At 40.4% G+C, this 24,394-nt stretch overlaps 1 protein-coding gene across 1 annotated transcript; it reads right to left on the bottom strand.

Annotated features, from left to right (window-relative positions):
• Nucleotides 1–205: 205 nt before the first annotated feature.
• Nucleotides 206–23,833, bottom strand: RRP15 (ribosomal RNA processing 15 homolog). Its single transcript, XM_086629498.1, has 5 exons — nucleotides 23,767–23,833; nucleotides 20,048–20,322; nucleotides 18,029–18,126; nucleotides 16,973–17,174; nucleotides 206–914 (listed from the first exon to the last, which is right to left on the bottom strand). The coding sequence occupies exons 1-5, from the start codon at nucleotides 23,828–23,830 to the stop codon at nucleotides 762–764; spliced, it is 792 nt and encodes a 263-aa protein (XP_086485624.1). The 5' UTR covers nucleotides 23,831–23,833; the 3' UTR covers nucleotides 206–761.
• Nucleotides 23,834–24,394: the final 561 nt, after the last annotated feature.

Here is a 24,394-nt window from a genome sequence, read left to right as displayed (position 1 = left end):
GTATTGCTAGAAAAGGCCTCCCTCCTCCAACAAAAACAATAGCAATGATTGTCCTTTCCTCTCTTAGCAGTTTCTTAGCTTATACAACTCCACACTTCCAATAGAAAAAACATACATACATATATATATAAATAAAAAAATATAAAAGCCAATCAGTAGGGTCAAGTTTCTCTTTTTACAATTATGTTTCCAGAGTTGTCTCCAATCAAACTAATGCTCCAAGACCACAACTATCATATTAATGGTTACTTTTCTTTATTATCTACAAAACCTTTTCTGGCCAAAGTAGAAAGGCTCTATAGGAGTCCAATAACTTTACAAGGTGATGGCATTTCTGTGTTTATTGTAAGCCATTTCTATTGCGAATTACTAACAACTTTTCAAAGTGCAACACTGATTTGGAAATGCAGGCACACTAATACATCAATTGCCATGACTAATGTATAAACTTTTAATGACCTTGGCAAAATCTCTCTTTCATTGGGCAGGTGCCACTATTTTGACTGTACAAAATGTTTTGGAAATATGCTGAAAATTATACATGTTTTGGAAAATATTTCAGGATTTCAGTATAGCAAACGAAGCTAATATTAAATAAAAGTTTGACATGGAGGAGAAAACACTCCAAAGTTGTACAAGTCTTTTTTTTTTTTTCTAAAATAGAGATATCCTCCAAGTGTTGTACATTCACAGAATGTTGACTTTTTATCCAAACAAAGTTACGAAGATAAAACATTATCTTGAATGGTTTTCAGTTTCCTTCAGTCACTCTCATCTTCTTGTTTCAGACCACCTCCTTGTTCAGCACTGCCCTCTCCATCACTTTCCTTGTCCCAGTCTTTCATAGATGCTCCCATCATGAAGTCATCACGCAGTATATTCCATTCTGGCCCCTCTTCAGACTTCACTTCACTCTGAATATTTGAGGAACAGAGAAAAATTAGATGAATGTGAAAGGCAGTAAAAGATGGAAGCTCTTCATGCAATCAAAATAACACCTCTCACTCTCCTACAATTTGCATCAGCAGACCTACTGAGTGCTAGTTCTTTATGCAAATAGTACACAGAAATATGCAGGACAATCGTAAATTACTTGATGCTAATAACCAAACTTGTTTTAACCAACCAATAAAAGAAATATGGAAACACAACAATTATTCTTCATGGATGAAACAGTCAACCCTGGGCATAGCTTCCTTTATTAAAATCTTTCTTGGCAATCAGAATGGATTCATGATATCATTTATTAACCCCCAGGTGCTGCTTCATTAGAACACTTCTTGGCACATTTCTAAAACACAAATATGGATTTAATAAAGGCTTAAAAAAATCCAAATTTAATATTTAACATATTCTGCGATATGCGAACTGAACCCCCTTTATGTGGATTATTACCTCACTACCTGGACTTGTCATATGGTGCAAAGCTGCCTCTAAAAGAAACAAAGTTGATCTATGCTCAGCAAGCCAACAACACCTTAGTCCAAATTTCCTACCTCTTGAAAGTGGATAAGCTGAGGCCACACTACACGGCCTGGTGAATAATAAAGAAAAGTGACAGGAGTGTAGTTTTAGGTTAGCGCCGAAAACAGTGCTTGGTTGCAGTTCTTCCAGGTGCCAGATCACATTTGGGCAGTGCAACAGCCCCATCCTGTGGCAAGAGTTTTAAAGAACAGCTTGAAGCTATTCCTACATTCTTGCAGAAGGAAAAATAGTAAAACCTGTTCCACGTACTGAAGAAGGATTTCAGTGGCTTAAGCCTTCATAGCAAAACACTTCTGAGGAACAAGGTGGCTCAGTGTCCAGCAGGCAAGCAAAAAATTGTCCTGCCAAAGTGGAATCAGGGGCACTGAAAACAATAATTTACTTTTGCATGGTCTTTTAAAGAAAGTTAATACAGGCATCTCTGGCTCAAAAAGACAGATCTGGACTGACTCGACCTAGTTTAAGTAACTACCACCTTCTGATACTGCACAGTGGATGGGGGTCATGTTACAGCATCCTCTGCAGATGCAGCTTTGCCTACTACATGCAAAACCCGTAGTAAATGCATGATCACTGTAGACATTTGTTCATGCCTCTTCTTTGTCATGCATGTAGGAATATGTGATACACAGAACTGTAGCATATTTAAGCTGATGTCTATGCAATTTTGGGGAGAGAGCAGCATAAACAATTTAATAGCAGAAATGAGGAATAGAGAATGCAGGTCCATCACTGTAAATCTAACACATCATACCACACCAACAAGTTATATGAGTGCAAAAAGTCTGCCAAACAAGATCTGTATTTTTAATAGGTAACTAAAAGAGAAATGCTACATTTGACTTCTCCTGCAGTTCTTTTTCAAAGATTACTCTCACAAAAATAAGATGTCTTAACACTTTCCTTCTCAAAAGGAATCAATCTCCCAGGGCCCACAGTTCAAAAAAAGAGAAACTCTACAGCTATTCTTCAAGATGCTTGCACTGTGTTTTGTTTTGGGTTTGTTTTTTTTTTTTGGTCTTCACAGTTGCTCTCATTAATGCCTACTCCTAACAGTAACTCTCCCATCCCAACAATCTCCCTTGTCCCCAGGGTAGCGCCTGCTAACCACTTTCCACTCTTGCAGCAATTCACTTTAAATGCTACATCCAGTAAAGCCTGAAATCAGCTCAGCTTAATCAATTACCTGGAATTAGAAGAGTTACAGACAAAGTAGGTCCCTAGGCAGACCTTAATATGTCCACAAAGATGACCCGAGGGCTGAAGCACCTCTCCTATGAAGACAGGCTGAGAGAGTTGGGGCTGTTCAGCCTGGAGAAGAGAAGTCTCCGGGGAGATCTTATAGCAGCCTTCCAGTACTTAAAGGGGGCCTACAGGAAAGCTGGAGAGGGACTTTTTACAAGGGTGTGTAGTGGTAAGACAAGGAGCAATGGATTTAAACTGAAAGAGGGTAGATTTAGATTGGATATAAGAAAGAAATTTTTCACTCTGAGGGCGGTGAGGCACTGGAACAGGTTGTCCAGAGAATGGGCAATGCCTCATCCCTGGAAGGATTCAAGGCCAGGTTGGATGAGGCTTTGAGCAACCTGGTGTAGTGGCGGGTGTCCCTTCCCATGGCAGGGGGGTTGGAACTAGATGATCTTTGAGGTCCCTTCCAACCCTAACCATTCTGTGATTCTATGTTCACATGGGAATAATCTGTATTATGGCAAACACAGGTACTCTTCTAGGAAGCAAGGAGAGGGTAGCTTCTCCCCCCTCCCCTTTTTAACTGGATTTCAGTTGGTTTATATGTTTGCCTTCGCAGAGTTGAGAAAGGCCAAAAAGACTACAAAAGTCACCAAGCTTTTTCTTTTTTATAAATCACTGAACATGGCACAGAGTAAAATTTGAAATACCTAAATGGAAAAAATCCCATCTTCCTCACAAAACAAATAGATTTTCTTGGGTTTTTAAGTAATAATGAAACCAACAGAGATTCCTTTTTTTTTTTCTGCAGAACAGGGATTTTTTTAATTATTATTTTCATTTTTTTTAACTGGCACAGAAGCAGTAGATTATTGTTAGCAATGACAGTGAAAGGCTTAGGTTTTGAAAAGCCCAATGCTCGAATTCATCACAAGCTACTATTCAGCAATCATTAGCCCTTCTTTCTGGCTGTGTCAAGTGAACAACAGGACAAAAGCAGGACCTCAACAAAAGAGGGATGCTGATCCTCCATAGCATTACCCACTACCTAAGGCACCACAAAGGTTTGAATAGAGTTTTACAACAAGCCCTAAGGAGAAAGACAGAGTTAGCATGTCCATGCCTTAAAGATGAAGATTAAATGCTTGAAAGCAAATATTTAATCAATTTTAAGCATGCTCCCAAGTGAAGAAAACCCCATGTTTAGTATCTTCATTCCTAACTCATTTACTGCTCTATTTTCCCCTCAGAATAAAAACTACCCAAATCTATTGTGTCACAAAACATTCCTGGAGTCTTAAGAAAATACGCAGCAAAGACTATTTGTATAATTAACAATCAGTTCAACTGTAACATCGCTTCCCAACTTGCCTTGTGTAAGAATGTTAATATACTTGGGTTTTCAATGCCATAATCTGGTTTCATCTAAATAAAACAAAACTGATTCTTGGCACATGGAAAATAAACCAACTTTCATTCTATACAATCGCTTTTGAACTTCCAGTCAGTTGTTCATCCACAACTCCCACATTTCACTACAACACTGAAGTCCCCTTTGAACATCCCCAAATGAAAACAAAGCAGGCTATATAAACATTAATGTGAAACGCTACATAAAGTGGATCTTTCGGTAAGGCAAGGAGTGAAAAATTCTGGTGTTGCTTTTTTTCCCTCTCCTTCTTCATGCATATATTTGTATGGGTTTATTCCTTGCTCGAAGGTGTGGCAATCTATTTCAAAAGGTCTGAGAGGCAGCAGTTAGCAAAATATCTCAGGAGGCACTGGTACATGGTGATGCACTTGTTACCATGAGTTGAAATAAGATAGACAAAAATGTGGAGTGTGGTTACCCTAGTGCACATCCTTATTTGCTGGGACAGACCGACAGTCCAGTTGAAAAGAGATCATATAAATAAAATAAACATAATCTTGCCTGCTCGGTGTGTCACCCAAGTTATCACAGCATTAGCTCAAGTCTGACACAAGTAGGGCTCTGTAGTGGGGACACACTTCCTGAACTAATTCTGGTTTGAAGACGTACCTTCTAAAATCTGCACCAGGACAAGATGAACTGAAATCCTTAGCCAATTCCTCGTAAAATAACCAATCACCCACCCACTCACCAACAACAAAGCTGAGGTCTGTCACCTAGAACAAACAGCCATCCCTTGCAGTCTCTGGGCTGGCATTGCCTCCTGGATGCTTTTGGAGGAACTGGTCTATGAAAGCCCCACAGCACCATCAGCAGCAGCTATACGAGCTAGATCAAGTAGAAATCTCCCTGGTTTGGTTCATTTCTTTACCACTGTAAAAATTTGGAGCTACGTAATTTACTCTTGGTAAATGACATTATAGTAAGTATCATCAACTGAGACCTGCCAAACTCAATATTGGAGCTGTGGCAGACTGCACTGGCACTCAGGTGGGAGATTCATCCTCTCTGTCCCTTCTGAAGTCGTCAGAAGCAGCAGCAGGATACTTGTAACTGCACATAGCCGATTCAGTCTGCCAACGAGCGCCTTAGCTCTCGTAGCCAAGCCTACTTTCTTTGAAAGCTTAAGGGAATTAAGTTCAGTCTAAGTCATAGGACGCTGTCATTTTCATCTGTTGCTTTACTGGCCCAGCAACATCCTAAAACCAGAGCAGGAAAGTTTGCCAGAGCTCTTCAGAACCCTACGCACGAGAAGACCAAAATTCCCATAACGCTTCTTGGCAAGTAATGGCATTAAAAGATATGTCTTGAAATCAGAGCATACAGATTAAAGACAGCATTTCACTCCGCTTTCCACCAGCTTGTGTCACTTGAACATACCCCAGTTTCTGCATCTGCAAAACAGCAGACATAGAATCATAGAATGGTTAGGTTGGAAGGGACCCTAAAGACATACCTACATCACTTTAGAGACTCCCCTACAGTCTGTGTCCCGAAGACAGTAACTGCAGGATATTAAACAAATGAACATTTTTCAGACCTAGGAATTACAATCAGCACGTTCGGCTCCCATGCCTTTGCTCCCTGTACAAGATGAAATGCCAGAGCTTGCAGGGGCATCTCTCTTTACCATCACATACATAAACGTTTATTTGTACCTGTCAGGGAAGGAATTTCTAACATAAATATCTCTCAAGCAACAACTTTAAGTCCTGAGAAAACAATTCTAACATGTCTCATTAATTTGAACTGCTTCCCCAGGTTCCTCCATGTTGCTCAAAACAAACATCTAAGATCTTGAAATACAGGAGGCTTTTGTCACAATGAAGTTAAAAAGCATAACTGCCAAAATGCATTCTTGCATACATCTGACAATTACCAACGCTGTCAGCCTGCATCTTGCTCCGAATGACTGCTGCTATTCTGTTCCACATCCCCAACCAAGGCGGTTCAAACCTAGTTCAAAAAAATCCAACATAGGCATACACTAGGGTGCGGTACATATCTATTAAAAAAAGCCAACCAAAGATCACTTGGAAGAGAGAGGAGGACATGGAAAACAAAGAACACCAGCATAATGATTGCTCCTAAATTTGTTTCCAGGAATATCCAAGTTCACAGGCTAAGAAAGTAAGTTTCCTCTAGGCTGGGAAGAAGTAAAAACAAGTGCAGCTGAAGTATCTAAAGCAGCCATACAAGCAGAAACCAAAATGTAAGGATTTTTAACAGAAAAACAATATTCGGGTTTAATCATCTGTGCTGCTTGAAACTTTAATTTGAATTACAGTGAGATCTTGACTATAAGAAAGGTTTCTATGTATGTATGACCCCAAACAGAGAAAAACCTACAGATCTGGAAACTAAGAATACATTCTGTACCTGTAACTATCTTAAACTTCTGAGCTGAAGTCTCACAGCAACTCATGTTGACTTTGGGAAGTGTTTCAGAGCTTGCAGAACATGTGAGCTGCACAACAGAAGTCTATTCTGCTGCAGCGTAATTCTGCACAACCATTTATTCCTTAAGGTGAGAGTCATTCAATATCCATTTGCATCCTCTCTCTGACTGAGAAATTAGAGCGCCTGAACTAAACTGCCGCAGTATATCTGAAGTGACGCTATCAGCTATCAGCAGCGGCACAGGAGATTTACTCAGACCACAGGGTCTCCTGTGCACGCCAGAATCTGCACTGGCATTTCTAGTAAACAAATCTAAGAATGAATTTTTTTTTTACAGTGTGTTTCGTAACCTGCTGTTCCTGTTCAAACTCCTCTGCAAGGAACACACTGGAATTATTGCTACAAGCACAACAAATACTGATTTTCCTTTCGAGCACAGCCAGAAGACCACCCAGAGCTTAATGACCTGTGTGAGGAACCTCCCCATCCTCACATCCTCCTCTAGGGTTTACTACAACTGGGGATGTGTGAATGACAAGGAAAGCTTTGGCTTGGCATGCAGAGGCTTAAACATACCCCAATCTTAGCGAGGTCAAAATTGAATTACAGAAATTCTAAAAAACATGCATTCATCTGGACTTGAGCAAGGAAATATCATTAGCATCATTATAAATGCTCAGTGGCAAAGAAGAATCACAGAAAGAGCTTATGAGAGAACAGATTTCCTTAATCTTAGTTCATCAGAAACATCATAAATCAAGTGTCCCTGTCAGAAGAAGCAAAAATATTTTAAGAATTCAAGCGTAACACAAGGCCATTCTGCATACAGGATGCTCTGGAACTCCTCAGCTCATGCTGCGCTCCAGCTCCGATAGCGGCCATCTCGGAAATCCTTCCGTTGCACAAGGAATTTTACCACAAGCTGCTGCAAGACAGTGTCTGGCCACAGTGGCATCGAATTCTCTTTACATGTTTTAATGAGATGATGAACAGCATGGGCATGCTACACTCAGGAGCTACTCACAGAAATAAAAACTCATCAAATAAAAACTCACCTGAAAATAAATCTCACCTACTAAAACAATCTTCTAGTTAAGTTACAACACAGGTATGAACTGTTACCTTTACCCATACTAACAATTCCCCTTGTGGAATATATTTTGTAATTTTTAACTCATGTTCTGTAAAAGACAAGGCAAAATGACAATGTTGTGAATATATCACTGTCTTTCCAATTGTCAGGCCAAAACACTCCACTGACATAAGAAAAAAAGGTCCACGAGAAAGCATTTTTAAGTAGGTACCAACTAAAAATTAGCTCAAAATAGACTGCAAATTATTACACAGAAGATACCTGGAAAGAGAAATAACACATTTCCTACATTAGATTATCACGCAACACATAGGACAAAGTTTCCAAGCAGTATACTGTTTCAGTATGCCATCACTGCTCATTTTCAGTCATGTTTGTTTTTTCCTCCTGTAAAAAAGAAACTGCTTCATTATCCTCATCTATATCTTTTACTTTCACATCTGCAGTGCCTGTTTTTCAGCAGCGACAATGAAGTGACTGCCCACCATGCTGGCCACTACTATCTCAGTATTCACCTGTTACTCCTGCCCTTTCTTCATCTGAAAGTCTCCACACAGCTTTCATGTTTCATCTGCTTGCGCGACAGGACCCTTAAAGACTGCACAAGCACCCAGATCAATTAATTCTTGCCATAAAGACCCAGTGAGTACTGTGTGAAAAAGACATACTATCAAGACTTTTGTGTTTAAAGCAACACATGTTATACTTTCATTGCTTATCAGACAGAAAATGGTATAGTAAGTTATGGTGTAGTAGTTGAATCCTAATTCTGTTTTGAAAAAGACAATGCTTGTCCATCAGAAAGAACAGCTTTTCATGCTAGCTAATCACGAGCCTCAGGTAGCCAGTCTCCGAAATATTGTTCATTTTGTATCAAAAAGCATATTGATTAATTACCAAGAGCAAATTTATATAGATGACTCCTTACTAGCTTCCATCATTATTCCTAAAAGGAAAATAACGAATGGAGAATTTTTTTCTGTTTGAATGGGATTTAAAATGAAGAAAGAAAGAACTTTTCTAGATAGCTAGCACTTCAACCCTAAAAGAAATGCCACACAACTTCTCACAAGTGATAAAAAAGGCTTCTATCTGTCAGCTGGTCCTATGTTTCTTAATGTGTAGTTGCTGCAGTAACGAAGACATGATGGAGTTTAAGGATCAGCCTAAACATTACCCAGATCCACAACATCCTTGTTGCAAGTTGCACAGTTCCCAAACCACCAAGTTGTATCTGGAAAATCCAGATACAGCAGATACAGCAACAGTGTCTAGCAAAAAGCATCCAGTCAAGACTAAAGTGTTCAACGTGCTCTCCCTCAGAAGTCAAGGACTAATGTCTTTCAACAGGTCTACTTCAGGCAAACATTTTCAGGTAACAATGGATTTTTCTCAGATGTCACCCATTTATGCAAGACACTTGTGCACTATCTCAGCTGAGTACCTAAAATTTTCTGCAGGTTTTTATAAAAGCTTGTCTGTTGGCACAGTAAGGAAACATGCAGGCCCACAGCTGTTTGGAGTATTTTTTGATCCTTTTTTAGAATAAATTAGCAGCTTGCAGATTTTTGAATAATCTGAATATGACTCAGATTATTTCCTATAAATGATGCTGAAATCATCCACTGTTTTTCATTATGATTCAGCAAGAGGCGTAACAGAGCAAGTCCCAAAAGGTTGTCTCAAACAACGAAGGCTACAGTAATGAACAAGTTCTTCACTTCCAGCACTTAAGAAATCATCTCACAGAGGAGCTGATGAGGAAGAAGCAGGGCTAATAGAAAGCCGCCTCTTCCTGACTCAGGATTTCCACTTACATTTGAGTCCCGAAACAAGTACAGGGATCCAAAAAACTACGAGGCGGGAGGGGGGAAAAGAAAAACCAAACAAACCACAAATAACTAGCTTTTGTGTATTTTTATTACTAAATATGAAATACTGAAGTTTTTATGACTACTAAGCAGCTTGCTTGTCTGGCTAAACCTCCCTACTCTCATTGCCCCTGCTTTTACTTAAATGGCTTTTGCAACATATCCTAAATGTTCACAAATCCAAGTTTCTTTGACTTTATATTCCTGTACCTTCCCTCGCACCATTGTGGGTGAGTGGCAAACTCAGTAAGGGACAGATCATACCCCTCAACACTCCCAGGCTGCTTTCTAAAAGCAGTTTAAACCTGAAGAGGGAATATATAAACTGTCCGTGATCCCAATTCCTTATCTTGGCCATCCAGATACTCTTTCTCTCCATTTCTGACCCTTCCATCTCCTTCTACGCTTCTGTATAGGTTTTCCCAACACCTGCAGATGGAGAAGAAATGACACAGAACACACATATAGAACCCTGTCCAGGGTTCAGCAACAAAACTGAAAAGAGGTCAGATCTTTACAAGAAGATAGCTTTAGTATAATTTGTAATGATAGTAGGTTTAAAACAAAAAAGTATTATTTTTTAAGCTATCCATAAATTTCAGAAACACTCATTAAAAACTGGTTGGATTTTCCCATAGAAAAAAAAAACCAAACGTACTGATTTCAGCAACCCTCTAACCATTGGAAGCTGGAAGCAGTTTGATCCATCACTCCTGAAGTCTATCAAGATAAACAGACGAGTAGGTGCCTACAGAGGTCATTTATAATACACATCAGCTAGTTCAACACTCTGGAAATCAGAACATGTTATTAAAACTTCAAAGGGAATCCTTTTCAAGATAATTTCCAATAGAAAATGCTTAGATAAGGGAAACAAACTGGTTCAGATAGACCAGCTCCACCCAATCTTTCTTATTTCCAGAGAACATTTTTTTTTAAAAACTTTATGAAATTTTTCTCTAAGTACATTGCACTGCCTATAAGAATTACAAACAAAGTCAAAAGTGGAGAGTTGCTTTTATAAGGCTTCCAACTCAAATTACCAGATAAAAGTCTAATAGAATTTGACTTTTTGTACTTTGTATGCTTACAGGAAGATCAAAAGAAGATGCTTACCACAAGTTTTTCAAATGGGGTTAGACATAGTTTTACTGAAAAAAAGCCTTGCGACATCATCTGGGAAAACAGAACACCATCATAGTATCCTGTGCACTAATAAGCAAATAAAAATACAAGTCTCAAATACGATAGATGGAGCTGTCTCAACATTGCCTGACATTTCAGTCACAAGTCCCTGTTTATATTCACTTACAAAATTTGCAAAACTTCAGCTGCTTCAGGCTGCAGGCTTTCATGATGTTTCAACTAAAGTCACTTCAGCCCTCTTCACAAAAAGATGAACTTAAAACATTTTGTCTACAGCTCTAGGGAGGAAAGAAAAAGACGCTTCCTACAGGCATCCATTAAAATCTTGCATCATTCCTTCTTTTTGAACTTAAAAATCAGTTAAGGACATATTTCGGAGCTGGGAACTGTCTTTTGCTATCTCTACTAACGTTTTCCCAGATCTGGCCAAGTTATAAACATCTGGAAGACTGCCCTCCTCCAACCTGAGGTCATCACCTCGGTAGATACAATAGGCATTTAGTATCCAAATTCTCTTAAAATATCTGTCCTCACCGATCATATACTATCTACGTCTTAGAAGACAGCATTAAACTGGACTGTGCATGACTCGTGATGACAAACAGGGAACCGGTCTTTCTGTGAGAGCAGTCGTCAGGGCTGCTCTGGCAGTAGGCACCAGGACATCAGGCTGCACGCTTGGCCCTCAAGTGCAGGGGGAAAGAACCTATCAGGAACATAAAATACGAAGACGATAAAAAAAAAGAGGTTGATGGAGACAGAGTGCAAAAATTCACAGTCTTTTTCCATTCCTGACCTCTGATCATGTATCTGAAAAAGCGAGCAGAAAGGGAAACCTGAGGATAAAAACACAGGAAAAAGGTGAACCTAGCGAAATATAACCATCGCACGGCCCTTAATATTCTTTTCTGGAGTTGAACTCACAGTGTCAAGTTCTTGACATCTATCAATCAACTACATGCTTAAATATTGACAAAAACCTACACCCTCCTGTTAACACAGACATGTGTTACCAGCTAGAGCAACAGACAGGGAACTGAGCTTGTACGTCTTAAAAAACCTAACCTTGCTGATGACCCAAACTAAGGCAGTCAATACATCTTCCTGTGGACAGATTTAAAGTAAAAATGTCACCATCAAACAACTTCTAATATCGCTCAGCCACCTTTTACCTTAAAGAACATCAGCAACTTAGGATATAGCAAACTAGTGGCAGGCTGCATTGTATTTATCCCTAAGGATAAAAATTAGAATATAGCATACAATTAAGTAGTCAGCAACCTCTTGGTACAAAACCAAAAAATTACTTTAAAAGTATCAGCTTATCCGAGGTGACCTTCCAGAAAGTGTACATACCTTGGGAAAAACAGATACAAATGCACAATTTATAAAGGAATCCAAATTAAAAGTTCCTGTGCATGTCATAGGAAGACAGTTATTAAAACTGGAAGAACACATCTACTCTGGCTGCAGCTGAACTAAATTAATACTTGGCTGCCCCCTCAAACCTGCTGGAATACATGCATGCCTGGTTACTCCTTCAATTAGTTCTGTAAAACCAGCACACAACAGCTGTAGTAATAAACTTCTGCTACTCTGCAATGTCATTATCACCTAAGAAAAAAAGTTTCTTTTTAAGTTGTGTATCAAAGAAGTGTTGATACACCTTACTAAATTTCTAGAAGACATCTATGCCTTCATCCATACTTCAGAAATAAACTATTTCCTACAGCTGGTTGAAGCAATTGCTCAGATTACTGTCCCTCATAACAGGTATATGGATTTTTTTTTTTTCCGCTCTCTGTTTCTGCACTGTAGAATACAGCAGAACAACATGCCAATGGCCAGTACTCATGTAGCTCCAAGAAAAAGGCAGCAATCACTCTCACAGGTTTTAAACAGATCTAACTTTTAACCTGGAAAGCACGTATATATCCTCATCTAACTTGAAAAATGAAAGCTCCCATGACCCTTTTTGTGACCCAGCTAGAACAGCAGTCAAAATGGGAAGTGCAGTATTCCTCCTGCCCTTGAACAATCTTCAAACTACTGCTTAAAATTAAAATATTTACGAATATTAAAAGTCTTATGAACAGACGAAAAATCTATAGCAAACCTGACTAATCACTGTGTTTACAAATTACTGATCAAACACTAGGAGCATTTATAAAATGCCTTCAAGCAGAAGGAACTTTTCTGGAAAAGCATTTTATTTCAAGTGCCATATGAGCAACAGCTGGTATGAAATAGCACTTGTATTCTCTGCTCATCTTCCTTCTCATCAATAAATTATTTTACAATAGGTACTATTTTGAGACTATTACACTAATTTTTTCCAGATGCCATCACAAGACAGGAAGCAAACTGTACCTCCGAGTCACGTAGAAAAATTACTTTGCAGAATTTGCATCATGGTTACTGAAGTAGACCAGGAAATCCTGCTCTCACTTCCATCACTGAAATGGTCTGCAACAAATGTGATGTAGGAAAACTCAAGAGTTGAAGCAAATACAGGTGATTCAGAAAACCAGGCTACAAAGGCCTAACTTAAAATTAAAGGTTGATGAGTGCAGGTTATGCTTGACACAAAGAATATTGGTAAATTTCATGCCAGTTTTATTTGTATGTCACTAGAAAGTGTTTTACCACCTACTAGTGTTTTACAGGGAGTAGCACAAATGACAAGCATTTGCCCAGATGAGAGCTTCTGGTACTTTACCACCCTGATGTAACTGACATGCAGCAAGGGAGAAGAGTTGAGGCTGCTCCAGGAATGTTAACTCTGAATTTCTTTGTTTTCTTACAATTAAGATTTCAAGACCTCATGTAATTCACTACACCAGCCAAGACGTCTGTGCAGCCCTAAGAGATTGGAAACTTCGCTCAACCCTGGAAGCAAAGGTACTTCCCTAACCCATAATCCTAAGAGCACCCAGAAATTTCTTAAGGATCTAAAGAAAACAAAGGATTCCTGCGAGGAATCCTTTAGTGTCACTACCTACTTCTGTACTTGTTCTATGGACATAACAATGACTTCAGTCTCCAGGGCTGGAAAGACAGCATCCCAAAATGTACGTTTTTTAAACCCGTATTTTAATAATGTTTCTTACAGTATCTTACAGGTGGGAAGCTGCAAGATACAACCAACACACACTGAAATGAAGATCTAGTCCGTAAGGATTGTGTTGAACAAGATTGAAAGCTCTCATATATCCCAATAAATACTTCCCAAAAAAACCTACCTCAAAATTTAAAAAAAACACACCCAAACAACAAACAAGCTGGATTTTTTTTAAGAAGAAAATTATTACTTTTTTCTCTCACATTGCAAGGCTTTCAGATAAGGTGCTGTGGGGAGGGAAATTAGATGATCCTACCCAGAGGCAAGCATCATGTACAGTACCTCGGAAAAAAACAGGGAAAAATATTACACAAGTCAGCTGGCTCAGCAAGGATTAAGAAATACCTTGATAAACAGCTAGTGATATGAAAGGCAAAGCGTTTGGCTCCAGCTCAGAAACGTAATTACTCCCATCTGGGCACACAAAAGCCGAAGAAGGGCTACGGTTCACATGGCACAGGAAAATTTTCACAGTCTTACAGTCTTTCATACCTACATCGGGTGGATGCACACCAAGTACTAATTAGGCCAATGGTTAAAAGTATAAAAGACTATAAACAGCGTTCTCACAGGGTACAGGTGTGCATCCCAGTAATGCACAAAGCCGATGGAATTGGAGAACAAACTTTTTAAAATTGTTGTGCTACTGTGAAATGCCACTGCTACAGATGGGCCTTTACAGAGCACTTCTTTTCCTCACGCATCCATATAGCTGACTAAACAGTCAACCACAACGGAGCTTTATAACGGGTTTCTTCAACAACCCCGACATTTGGAAAAAGCCACCAAACTTTCAAAAATACAACAGCAAATCTTGTATTCAAAAAACCACTGTAGAGTAAGAAAAATCATTTGCCCATTCTCACGAATACAGTCAAATCTCCTTTCAGGGCACAAGGCTTGAGTCAAGAAAGGTTTGCTTTCACTGGGAAAACATTATTCTGCTATTTTTCTTGCTGACTGCTTGTTTTATGTGGGTGGGGTAATGTTTTTATTGTTCTGGACTGCATTTTAATTGATGGCAGAGCGCCTGGAGTTTGGGATTGGCACCTCTTCCATTGTTTTTGTTGAGATAAATAAACATATTTCCTCCCTTTTTTAAAAAAATAAAATATGTGCCATACGCTCAACTGCTAAAAGCAAAGCAGGCTGCTACAAAAAAAAAACCACCAAATCCATACAAACTAAACAAACAAAAGCTTTCAGATGGCACAATTGATCTACCAAAATCCTGCTGCAAGGAGTTCACCACCCAAAAGCCTCATCCTTGCTCATTACTCTCTGAAAAACCCTCAAAGACCAAGAAGCAGAGAGATGATGGTGGAGGCCAGCAGTGCTGTTCAGTGGCTAAATGTCTGTGTAATTCTAAGGAGACTGAAGATCACATTTTGGCCTCCATCTCAAGCACCAACAACTACGAGGATGGAAGCCTGCTAAACAGGTGAGGTGTGTTCTCAAGAGGAAAAAAAAAAAGCAGATTAAGAAAAGCTTGAAAAGGATTATTAAAGATTTTAGTTCAGTACTCAATGCAGAGTCACTGAAGCAACTGCAACAAAGAAGGGAGATAAAGAGTGGTCTATCCAGGCAGACATGGCTATGCTAAAAAAAAAAAAACACCAAAAAACTCAATCTCCCTCCCCAAACAAAAAACTAAATCTGTAAGTATAGCCTTATATTAATGCAGAACTCCAAAATCTGAAGTTCTTATTCACAAGAGTGTGAAAGCAGCACCTATATCAATACTCAAAACCATCACAGAGCAGCCATCATCTAAAGCATCTTCAGGGCACTTTAATGGAAATATGCTGTTACTGAAGCTGCCAAAATAAGATTTTTTTTTTATCCTACAGAAACATACATGATCTATGTTTTCTGACTGAGCAATTAGAAAATTACCCTGCTACAGTCTGACAGAAAGAAAAAAAGGTCCTACTTTTTGCTCTGCTATTGATTCAATGCCTAATACAATAGTTGTTGGCACTGGTATCACTTCAATGTTCTTCTGCTATTCCAGGGGAGAAAAAAAAGGAAGAAAATAAAAGAACCACATACATACATGCCCCCCTCTCTGCCGCCCCCCCCCCCCCCCCAAAAAAAAAAAAAACACAACACAACAAACAAGCAAGCTGGAATTATTTAAGGAGAAATAAAGTGTCAGCACCAAGCTAAATTGTTCTCATTATCCAAAGAATTTTAAAAATACTTTAATATTACACTTGCATGAAAATTGTAGCTCCTTCATGCCAGGCAGTGTTTCAGCATGCTCCCCAAGTGCACACAAACAAAAAACATATGACAAACTGTTGTCTCCCAACTGATTAAAGTATTTCTTCCTGGCACAGAAAAGCACTTAGTTAACTGCTGTGAGTTTGGGCCAACAGAAGTATTCCACCCACTACCAAGCACAAAGTTCAAACCTGAACACAAATACGCTTCAAAACGTGCAGCTTCTGAAATACAAAAAGAGTATGTTTGAGTAACTTGTTTTCAACTCTGAGCTACTTGGTGAGTCTAAAGATCAGATAAAGAGTTGGATGAATCCAGCTACACTGTGTCTCTCTTGAGCATGTCTGGAAAAAGTGGAATGTGTTAAAATACTTCTTTCCAAAACATCATTAACAGCAATAAAGCCACATCAGCCTAACACACACACACAGAATTAGGGAAAGAAAAGCCTACATGTAGTATTTAATATGTCTCAGTTTCTTTCTGTTATGGTATTCACTTGTATGGCAAAGCCCTTCAGTTCCAGATACCGTTAATCATCCAGAGTGAGTTTGAAATGCCCAAAACCGTGGGTACACACCAGTAGTACAGTCTAATACACCATGTAAGATGAAGAGCACCTGTGCCTTTAAGAATTTTAAAGAGCTGGTAACAATTATTGGCCAAATTACAAATGTCACAACCCATTAAAATCTAGCAGTTTGATCCAAGGTTGGTGCAAAATCCAAGATAAAATCCAGTTTTTCATATTCTGTTTTTTAAACACACAGCTAAAACAAGTTATTTGTACACAAGGCTTGATGTCTTTTCAAAAGAGCTTTCAGTGTTTTGTACCTTGATACTCAAAAGACAGGGAAAACAGGCTAAGAGCTACTTGCTCCCTTCTTAAGTAGTCTCAAAAAAACCCAGGCATTTGGATCACGTTCGCTCTGAAGAACAGGCACATTAACGGACAGTAATTATACCAACAAGGTATCTTGTATGCATTTTTTCTTCCAGATAAAACCTACCTGTTTACTTTTTGTGGCCTTTCCAGAAGAATTCTTGCCTCCTTTAGTATCTTCCATGTTTCTCAAAACATTGATGAAATCTTTCTTTGAAACAGACGACAGCAGTTTAGCACGCTGCCTGTCAGAGCTCCCAGCTTTCTTCACCTTCTCATCAACGTTTTTTTGGTGCATCCTGACAGCATTAAATAATTGCACAACACCTCTGGGATGGGGGAAAAAAACAACAAAACAAAACAAAGTTTTTAACTCAAGTTCCCTTTACAGAAATAAACGCTCTACCGGAGCAATTATTCAGTGCAGATGCTGGATGGCTTCTAGCTCCTCAAAATGGTTACTTAGAACCTCCATTCAGTTAAGAAGTAACACTTACTACAACTTAAGAAACTTTCCATTTTCACTCTTCCTTCACTTATTGCTAGGAACCAGTAACAAACAAACCTACAAATAACTATTCAGACCCTGAAGTAAGCATGGTAACATGGCACTGAGATCAGTGCAAAAGTGTGTTTCATCCCCAGAAGCATGTTACTCGTCCTACAATCAGCTATTAAATTCCTCAGACAAGATCTTAAGAGCAGTTGAAGCAGGGGGACAAGGCAGAGAAATTAATAAGGAAACAGACACCAACAGCACATCAAGGTGTTCAACTAGTTTTGTGACACCAGACTACCACAACGCAGAACAGGTCACTGAACTTAACAGTTGTGGATCCGGGGAACCCTCTATGAAGGAGGAAAAAAGAGAGAAGCAGAAGCAACTGTTCTGCATTGTTAAAGAATTAAATTAACAAAATGAGGGGATCCAACAAAGCACTTCTGTTAAGCAAACATTACATCCGCATCTAAATTTTTACTCTTTCATAAAGCTTCCGAAATCTTTTGTTGAACTTGATACTGTATAATGCAGACCTGTACATAAATCACTTGGCTCCTGCTAGTCACTTCTTAAGAGTTCAATCTGATTGGAAACAGATTACCTGCACAGGCCTTTTCTTCCCCTTTTCCTCCTCTTTTTGATATACATACATTTAAGGAAAGCATTCAGAAAAACTCTTACCTTGTGGCAATTCTCTGAAGATTTCTTTCTCTGTCTCTGTCTTTGACAACATCTGGCTTCACTCGGCACATCATTTCCCACTCCCGCTTTTTATCGAGCTGCGTTATAAATATTGTTATGTGAAACAACACGGAGCATTCGAGAACGCAGCATGCTCTGATAGAGTATGTAGTGGGAGAGGAAAAAATGATAAATCAACAAAGCTCAGTTTGGTTTGAGGGTAAGGGGAGCCCCAATATGGGACTGGACAACAGGTCTGAGGCAAGTCTCTTGCATTGACACACCAGGGGCCACAATCACATCTCAAAAAGTCTTTTGCCTTCTGTAACAAAAGCTAGAAAAGAGTCGCACCAGAGCGATGCCTCTATCTCAAGACAAGCAAAAGGAGTCTAGAAAAACTCAAATGCTTCCACACTGACTGCTACGGACAAGGAAATTATTAAAAGGCAGCTTTCAACTCCAAGACTTCACAAGCTGATCACGGAGAAATTTATACATAATAAACCCCTGGGTCCATCAAGACGGGCATATCGCATTTTGAGCCTTGGGAATTCGACTTCCTCTGCTGAATTAATCATGGCACAGCTTTGTGACTGACAGCAACATGTGAAGAAGACTACAGCGAGCAGAACTCAAACACCAGGAAGAGCACCAAGTGCCCACTAGAAAACAACTCCTTTGTACAATGCTGATTTTCGTCTTTTTTTGAGGCTCTCTGTTTCAAAACCGAATTGATCCACTTTCCCATTACCAAAGGCCACAACACCACCAGCTTACTTCTGCTACAATAAGAGAACACTGTGTTTCCCCAGACCCTGCTTCAGGAGTAAAGTAGTGAGGTTTTTTTCCTCCACTTTTAAAAATTTAACAGTGTTAACAGTGTTCTGGGCCTGGTAGTGTTGCATTAGTCTGTTTTACACAAGATGTCTTTCATGGAATTTCAGAGTCCTTATCTTTATAATTCCAGGCAGACTATTACGAATTTGTGAGTTTATGACCACATTTTGGCCTTTGATCAAAAGAACTGCCCTATTCTAGCTTCCATCAGCAAGAAACATTGCTGCCAAGAAGGCAGACTGTTCTCAAGTTTTCCTAATGGTAAACAAGTCAGTTTAGGGACCTGCAGCCCACCTCTGCTTTGCAGTTCTCCCACATATTTACTGGATGAGAACAGGTATTTAGGACAACCTTAACAGAGCAGATGCCGTACTGAAGCTCTCCATATTTAAAAGGCAGGCCGTGGCCTAACCACAGCATGTCCCAAACCGTCAGGTGGATAACCAAGTTATCCCATTGAAACAGAACTGGTAAGATGAGACATTAGAACTATTAATGTATTTTTAGCCTGAGGGCAAATCAATCACAGCCTGGAATTAAAAGTTCCACTAAAGACGCACAAACAAATGACTTAATTGCCAACAGAGTTTTTGTTTTCTTCGTAACAGTTTTAGAATCAGAAGACATTTAGGGCACAAACACTACAATAGAAAACTCCTACCAGGAAAACCATTGAGAGGAGCAAACAACAATTCACAACCACATCAATGATGACTGCTATCTCAATGTACAGGCCTTTGATTTCGGAAGTTGCAGCAGAATTTAAATGAAAGCAGTTTTCTTCTCTTTCTCCCTCTCACTTTCAATCAGAGAGAACTATTTCAACTTGTAATGCCAACAAAGTGAATTATTCTCCAAATTAAGAACAGCAATTAGGAGATTAAACTTAGAGCAGCTGCTTGCACCTTCTCCACAACAAAAACACCTTAAGCTGACAGACTGGAACAGTCCTGCTGCCAAAGATCAGCCTGCCTGATGGCCCAGAAAAAGCAGTACAAGGAAGAGCCCTACAGTATGACTGTCTGGAAAGTAAAAAATTGAAGCTACTTGAGAACACCATGGAGGAGAGATTCCAAAACTGAGACAGTCTCAGAGCACTCTCCCAAATCCCCACTGACGGGATCTTGCATGTATCCCCCTCTGACTGTGACTGCACAACGAAACACTGCATCTTTTTCTCACCTTCATCCTCTTCTCCAGCCTTTCTTGTTTTTCCTTTTCTTTCTCCTTCTCCAGTCTTTTATTCTTGGCCAAGATGGTAGACTTATTTTGTGGAATCTTTTTGTTGAGCACTTTTGCCATGGCATCTGCCCAGCCTGCACTTGGGCCAGCTTTGGAGCTTGTTGCCTCTTCAACCCCATCGCCAAGGCCTGCCGTTTCATCTTCATCATCACCATCCAGGGCTTCACTCCCTGAAGAGTAGCTGTCTTCTGGAAGTCCTGAGTTTAACTCAGAATCTAGGGGTGAAAAAAAAGAAAAAAAAAGAATAATCAGGAGTTCTGTTTCTAGTAAGAATTCATCGCTAGCTTAATTTGTTCCATATGTAAATGTTATCCGAGTTCAGGGCCATGTACGGCTTGCTGTTACAATTAATTCCTCAAGCAGGCATACAGCACCACAATGAATTTATTAGAAAGTATCCAGTGTAAGTACTGACTCATCACAGTGATGATTTAAAGAGATTTAAGAGGTTGGGTAAAAGAGAAAAGGCAGCCTTGGATATTTATTATTAGATTAATGAATATTTTGATGTTAAGGAGAGGTAAGTTTTGGGGAAAAAAATGTATTTTCCAGTTCAAACCCCATAATTTATAAACGCATGCAGACACATATAGGTATTTGTATATATGTGTATGTATGTACATACATACAAGCTGCAACAGTGCCATCTAGTGTTTAAGTACAAACAGCCACATGGAATAATTGAAGGTGGGGGGGCATTTCTTACATGAAAGAAAAATGTGCTCAAGGAAAATAATGCCAGCAAAAATACGATTACCTAAGCATAATGAACACAGAGGGGAGACTGCTTTGGGAGATACAGAATCAAGACAGTTATCAGCCATCAAAACGAACCAGAGGCTGAGCTTTTCTGGTATAAGTAACTGCTCAAGTTCTTGATACACAAACAGAACACCCCCAAATTCAAGTTTCCTTACCCTATGCCCCCTTCAAAACAAAAAAAAAGAAGAAATTAAAGTTAAAATACTGAAGCTTAGAATCAAGCAACTACATGACAGGATAGAACAGCCAACTAGATGGCAAATTAAACACATGAAGAATCTACCACTTCCCTCATTAGTCTGTTCAGTGGGTCAAACAGCAAAAATTAAGTCTTCAACGGTGCGGTTGATTAACTACAATGAATCGGGCTGCAAGTTTATGGTTTGCTAAAATATGTTTGGCTATTTCAGTGGACTTACTTTATCCCATAATCAAGAGCAGGGCACACAAGTGTCCTGCCACTATTAACTACTATTACACTAACATCTGTGCAACCCATAAGTTTTAAACTAATTATGCTACATACAACTTCTAGGGCTGCAAATCAGGTTCTGGACAGGAAGCTGGTTTCTGATACCTCCGCAGTCTCATCAGCAAAGGCACAATTCCCCACAATCTCTGAGATACCAGCTGACTGGCTTTCATCCATCTACCACTCTCATACTACTTTAAAAAAGTATTTTAAAATCACAGTGTTAAGTACTACTGAGCCAAGTGCTTTACTTTGCAAGCACTACTATATCCCCTGTACTACCTTTATCAACCAAGTCATTAAGAGAACTAATTCAGGACTGCTTCACAAGATCTGTTTTCCATAAAACCGTGCAGACAGCTATTAATGATATTCCTTATTAATCAATTGCCTATTTAATTACTTAACAAACATTAACATACACTCTGTTGCCCAACTAACTCATTACTCTGCCTTCTCCATGTCTCTCTGAACCAGCAAAAAACCCCTACATAGCAGCACAACAGTGGTGTTAACCAATTTAAAGCCAAGCCTCTAACACCAAGGCATGTTTAGAGGCTCAGAGAGCATTTAGTTATCATCACGGAAAGAAGCAAGATCATATGTTTACATCACAAATGTGGAAGGGAAAATCAATGAATACTTGCTCATTATCAGTGTGATTTTTACTACCAACAAGGTGGACACTGTTGTGTCACACTCTACATAGGACAAATTATGGAGCTTTTTTTCAACAGTCCTTAGTATAAATTACAGATTTAGAAGTGGCAAATTTATTCAACACATTCAGAAAATGCTAAAGGCATCCTTTTTATGATATCAGTATGTCTCCATATCCTGATTTCCAAATAAAAAAAAATTCAAACCATTCCATGTAAAGTAGGTGCATCATCACATTCTGGTCCCTACATGTAAAACAACTTGTCAAGTTTTCACCCCTAAGCCTTGTCCATGCTAGAATATTGTTATGTAGTTTTTAAACAAGGAATTAACCCCTACTTGTGACTTTTTATACATACAAAAGCTAACAGCTACCAAAAGTCTAAACTTGAATTCCACACACAGCTTAGAGCCAACTTCCACAGTTAGCCATAAAAACCAGATCACGCTTCTAAAAATTAAAATTGCAAACGCATGTATTAGTCTCCTTTATATATCTTCTGCCAATAAAATGGGAGAACAATGCTGGATAATACCAAGATTTTGCTTTCAACAATTACAGAAAGGTGAACAAGGCTTCAAGAACCAGCCGTAACTTATTCTTTAATACATCAGAGGATCTGTCAACAGCATGAGATAAAGCAGAGGTATTTCAAAATAATTTAAAGTAGATTAACTCTATCAGAAGTAGGACCTGGGGCTCTCTTCTGAATTACAAAGGTTGAAGCCTGGCATAAACTTAACATTAAAAGTCCTAATCACATGTATGCAGGAAATACATGTATATACCTTCATACTTTATTCTTCTAAACTTGCTCAGTGATCAAAGTTTAGACACATACAGTCAAAACCAGGAATCTTTCGTAAGTGAGCTCTGAAAGAAGGTCCCGCACAAGGATATCCCTTGGGTTCAGTTTGGACCATCAAACCGAACAGAACCACTGTGAGCTACGGCTCCAAACGGCCACAACCTTGACTCCTCCCAGAATAAAGAGGAAAAACAATTTCCAATCACATGATATAACTAAGAAGTGATCACAACTAGTCAGGTATATCCTCACAACACACAAAGAGGCAAGAACGAGTAGAGAACCATGTATAAAGGATGGAGTATGAGTGTGTTTATACTCTGTGCTCTCCTGCTGGATTTCTGCAATTGGCGTATCTCCCGGTGGATTTCTGTAATTGGCGTATCTCCCGGGTTTACTTCGGGGCAGGACGCAGATCCCGGACTCATGCGGACAGAGAGCAGCCGACACGCAGCCCACTGCGCCCCGGAGCTCGTCCAGCTCTGCCCAGTCACTCCCACCTCCCCAGTAAAGGGACACCACGGAGACGGGCGGCAGCAAAAGTTACTTTGCAGGGCCCCGGGAATAAACGAGCTGCTGTCGGGACTCCGCAGGCTAAGGAAAGAAAAGAAAAAACACCAAAAGCGGCAGCGCAGGGCGGGCAGGGAGCGGGCACCGCACCGGGCTCCGCGGAAAAGCCACCCGCCCGGAGCGCCGCGGGCACACCCCGCGGGCACCCCATCCCACCGGGAAGGGGCTTCGGCAGCCGGCTGGGACGGGGCCTCCGCTCCCGCCTCCCCGCGCCCACCGGTCCCGGAGGTGGGAAAGGAGAGGCTCGGGCCAACCGGCAGGCTCGGACGGCGCAGACAGACGCGGCCGCCAGGGCGGCCTGAGAAGCCCGTCCGAGCAGAGAGCGACTCGATCCCCTCCCCGCTCCCGCCCCTTCCCGCTCCCGTTGGGGAAGCAGCGCCCGTTACCGCTGTCCGCCTCCTCGCCCACCGCAGCCCCGCGCACACGTGGGCCCACCACGGCGCCCGCCATCTTCCCCAGGTCCACCCGGTGTCACCGTCCGGCCCGGCCCCCGCGCCGCGGGCCTGCGTTCCGCCTCCGAAGGTTCCGGGCAGGCGGGTGGCGGCGGTGGCGCCTTCCGGGGCGGGCCGCGGGCCTGGGGAAGCCCGTAGTCGGCTCCGGGAAGCGGGCGGCCTGTGTGTTTTCACTGAACAAGAAGGGCGGTTTTTAACATAGGGAGGGATGAAAACCTGACGTTGTCTTTTGTCGGCTTTTTGCTCAGTCAAATTAAAAAAAACCCCACAAATTAGCATTGACTACATGCTCTTAAACGTTTACCGTTTTTGCACTGGTGCCACACGCTGTGTTGAATACACGTTTTCTACACTAGAGATGTCTTCCGAGGACACTCATGGGAGGGTGCTCTCAGTCTGTAAGGTTACTCTGGACTAGCTGATATCTGCAAAAGGAATGAGCTCAATCCTCCCTGGACACCAAAAGGCATATGGTCATGGACCCTTTGTAAACAATTCTGCTTTTCTTCTGTGTGTCTGCAATGACACGTTCCACCACCAGTCTCCTCTGGGACATGCTGGG

This window comes from Tauraco erythrolophus, chromosome 2 (assembly GCF_009769465.1).
Source record: "Tauraco erythrolophus isolate bTauEry1 chromosome 2, bTauEry1.pri, whole genome shotgun sequence".
Lineage (NCBI taxonomy): Eukaryota > Metazoa > Chordata > Aves > Musophagiformes > Musophagidae > Tauraco > Tauraco erythrolophus.
Note: the sequence above shows the minus strand (reverse complement) of the source record. Positions and strands in the feature narration are given on the sequence as shown.

Bases quoted from the DNA above. Each gene is read 5' to 3' on its own strand.
- RRP15 (XM_086629498.1), bottom strand. From the start codon at position 23,830: ATGGCGGGCGCCGTGGTGGGCCCACGTGTGCGCGGGGCTGCGGTGGGC. The intron at 20,323-23,766 runs GTAACGGGCGCT...TTTCACCCCTAG, and splicing joins GGGCGAGGAGGCGGACAGCG to ATTCTGAGTTAAACTCAGGA. The intron at 17,175-18,028 runs GTAAGAGTTTTT...CCCCCATCCCAG, and splicing joins CTTCAGAGAATTGCCACAAG to AGGTGTTGTGCAATTATTTA.